This window comes from Haliotis cracherodii, unplaced genomic scaffold, assembly GCF_022045235.1.
Source record: "Haliotis cracherodii isolate W230 unplaced genomic scaffold, xgHalCrac1.p SCAF_20, whole genome shotgun sequence".
Classification (NCBI taxonomy): Eukaryota; Metazoa; Mollusca; class Gastropoda; order Lepetellida; family Haliotidae; genus Haliotis; species Haliotis cracherodii.
Window position 1 is genome coordinate 2,214,442 of NW_027266276.1, and position 3,937 is coordinate 2,218,378.

Below are 3,937 nucleotides of genomic sequence, written 5' to 3' on the forward strand. Positions count from 1 at the left end.
ACAGTATTTCGGGGAAAGTATTTTCGAGTATATTAAACAACAGACTAACGTTATGGGCCAATATGAGGGATAGAATTCCAGAATATCAGGCCGGGTTTAGAAAACACTACAGATCATATTTTTTACATTAAATGCAATTTTAGAAAAATATTTGATGAAACGTGGGAGAAAACTGTATGTAGCTTTTGTTGATTTCCGGAAGGCTTTTGATTCTGTGAATCGTCATAAACTGTGGGTGTGCCTTAGAAGAGCTGGATTACGGGGCAAAATGTACCTGATTCTTAAAAGTATGTACTCTAATGTCAGGGCGTGTGTGCGCTGTAAAGTTGATTTCACTGACTTTTTTTATTGTCCGCTTGGCTTGAAACAAGGATGCATATTAAGTCCCATTCTATTTTCATTCTTTATTAACGAATTGTATATAGAAATAATGAATAGTGGCAAACACGGGGTCCAATTATGTCCGGATATTTTAGAATTGTTCTTATTATTGTTTGCTGATGATGTTATTATTATATCACACTCAGTCTCGGGTCTTCAGAACCAATTAAACATTTTGACTGATTACACTGATTATTGGAAGTTAACTGTAAACTTAGAAAAGACAAACATAGTCGTTTTTAGGACAGGTGGCTCATTAGCTTCAGTCGAAAAATGGTTATATAAGGGTTCGAGAGTTAAAGTTGTTAGTAAGTATAAATACCTAGGTGTTCTGTTTACCAACACTTTAAGTATGGGTAATCTTGTTAAGGATTTATCTGTAAGGGGTAAAAAAGCCATGGTCATGTTATTGTCAACTTTATCTAAACTCCAGCCTTTATCCCCAAGTATATTCTTTAAATTGTTTGACACACAGATACAACCAATACTTCTGTATGGCTCTGAATTATGGGGTTTTAAACATTTCAGTACAATCGAAAAAGTACATCTTCTTGCTTGTAAAAATGTTTTAATGATTGGTGTCAACTCCCCTAATAATATTGTTTACGGAGAGTGCGGTAGATATCCTTTGTACGTTAATTCATACATTCGTTGTATCAGATATTGGCTAAAAATACTTACTATGCACAAACAGCGACTGCCAAGGAAAGTTTACAATATGTTATACAACTATGATAATCTGGGTTACAACACTTGGGCATCAAATATTCGGGTACATGTGTTCTCAAATGGCTTTGGCTATGCTTGGATTTATCAAGGAGTTGGTAACACCTGTATGTTTGTAAATATGTTCAAAGAAAGAATTGTAAATACCTTTTATCAAATATGGATGTCTAATCTAAATGCAAGTAGAAGATATGATGTGTATAGATCATTCAAATCCTTACTGGAGCCTGAAAATATGTTCTTTGTAATTTAAATCTTCGTTCAACATTCACACGTTTTCGTATGGGACTGAGTGATATTAGAGTAAATACCGGAAGAAGACAAAATACGTTAAAATCTATGCGTTTGTGTCCATTATGTGATATGGGTGTTGAGGACGAATTTCATGTACTTTTTATCTGTCCAAGATATCCGAAAACGTTTTGTACCCGCTAAATACCTTAAACAGCAATGTACCACATCCCTTATATCACTTATGTCTAATCAATCTTCTGATGTAATCTACACCCTAGCTCAATTTCTCCATCAAGCACTCAATATTCGTCAAGAACTTGTAAATACAAATGTCTCCTAGAATGCACATATGTTGAAAGTATGTATACATTGTGTGTATTTGTATATAGGCCGGAGGCCTTTCATACAATAAACTTCTTGTCTTGTCTTGTCTGACTATCCAAGACTATGAGACTATCAATGACGATGAGACTACCTATGACTATGGACTATCCATGAATATGAGACTATCAATGACTATGGTCTATCCAAGACTATGAGACTATCAATGACTATAGTCTATCCAAGACTATGAGACTATCAATGACTATGGTCTATCCAAGACTATGAGACTATCAATGACTATGGTCTATCCAAGACTATGAGACTATCAGTGACTATGGTCTATCCAAGACTATGAGACTATCAATGACTATGGTCTATCCAAGACTATGAGACTATCAATGACTATGGTCAATCCAAGACTATGAGACTATCAATGACTATGGTCTATCCAAGACTTTGAGACTATCAATGACGATGAGACTGCCTATGACTATGGTCTATCCAAGACTATGAGACTATCAATGACTATGGTCTATCCAAGACTATGAGACTATCAATGACGATGAGACTACCTATGACTATGGACTATCCATGACTATGAGACTATCAATGACTATGGTCTATCCAAGACTATGAGACTATCAATGACTATGGTCTATCCAAGACTATGAGACTATCAATGACTATGGTCTATCCAAGACTATGACACTATCAATGACTATGGTCTATCCAAGACTTTGAGACTATCAATGACTATGGTCTATCCAAGACTATGAGACTATCAATGACTATGGTCTATCCAAGACTATGAGACTATCAATGACTATGGTCTATCCAAGACTATGAGACTATCAATGACTATGGTCTATCCAAGACTATGAGACTATCAATGACTATGGTCTATCCAAGACTTTGAGACTATCAATGACTATGGTCTATCCAAGACTATGAGACTATCAATGACTATGGTCTATCCAAGACTATGAGACTATCAATGACTATGGTCTATCCAAGACTTTGAGACTATCAATGACTATGGTCTATCCAAGACTATGAGACTATCAATGACGATGAGACTACCTATGACTATGGTCTATCCAAGACTATGAGACTATCAATGACGATGAGACTACCTATGACTATGGTCTATCCAAGACTATGAGACTATCAATGACGATGAGACTACCTATGACTATGGTCTATCCGAGACTATGGGACTATCAATGACTATGGTCTATCCAAGACTATGAGACTATCAATGACGATGAGACTACCTATGACTATGAGACTATCAATGAAGATGAGACTACCTATGACTATGATACTATCAATGACGATGAGACTATCCATGACTATGAGACTACCTATGACTATGAGACTATCAATGACTATGAGACTATCAATGACGATGAGACTATCAATGACGATGAGACTATCCATGACTATGAGACTATCAATGACTATGAGACTATCAATGACTATGAGACTATCAATGACTATGAGACTACCTATGACTATGAGACTATCAATGACTATGAGACTATCAATGACTATGAGACTATCAATGACTATGAGACTATCAATGACTATGAGTCTATCCATGACTCTGAGACTATCCATGACTATGAGACTATCAATGACTATGAGTCTATCCATGACTATGAGACTATCCATAACTATGAGACTATCAATGACTATGAGTCTATCCATGACTATGAGACTATCAATGACTATCAGACTATCAATGACGATGAGACTATCAATGACGATGAGACTATACATGACTATGAGACTATCAATGACTATGAGACTATCAATGACTATGAGACTATCAATGACTATAAGACTATCAATGACTATGAGACTATCAATGACTATGAGACTATCAATGACTATGAGACTATCAATGACTATGAGACTATCAATGACGATGAGACTATCAATGACTATGAGACTATCAATGACGATGAGACTACCTATGACTTTGGACTATCCATGACTATGAGACTATCAATGACGATGAGACTATGAATGACGATGAGACTATCAATGACGATGAGACTATCAATGACGATGAGACTATCAATGACTATGAGACTACCTATGACTATGGACTATCCATGATTATGAGACTATCAATTGCGATGAGAATATCAATGACGATGAGACTATCAATGACTATGAGACTATCAATGACGATGAGACTATCAATGACGATGAGACTACCTATGACTATGGACTATCCATGACTATGAAACTATCAATGGCGATG

The 3,937-nt window shown here is 35.9% G+C and overlaps 1 protein-coding gene across 1 annotated transcript; it reads left to right on the forward strand.

Annotated features, from left to right (window-relative positions):
• The first annotated feature begins 268 nt into the window (after positions 1 to 268).
• Positions 269 to 3,696, forward strand: LOC139470428 (uro-adherence factor A-like). Its single transcript, XM_071252837.1, has 2 exons — positions 269 to 287; positions 2,909 to 3,696. The coding sequence occupies exons 1-2, from the start codon at positions 269 to 271 to the stop codon at positions 3,694 to 3,696; spliced, it is 807 nt and encodes a 268-aa protein (XP_071108938.1).
• The last annotated feature ends 241 nt before the right edge of the window (positions 3,697 to 3,937 follow it).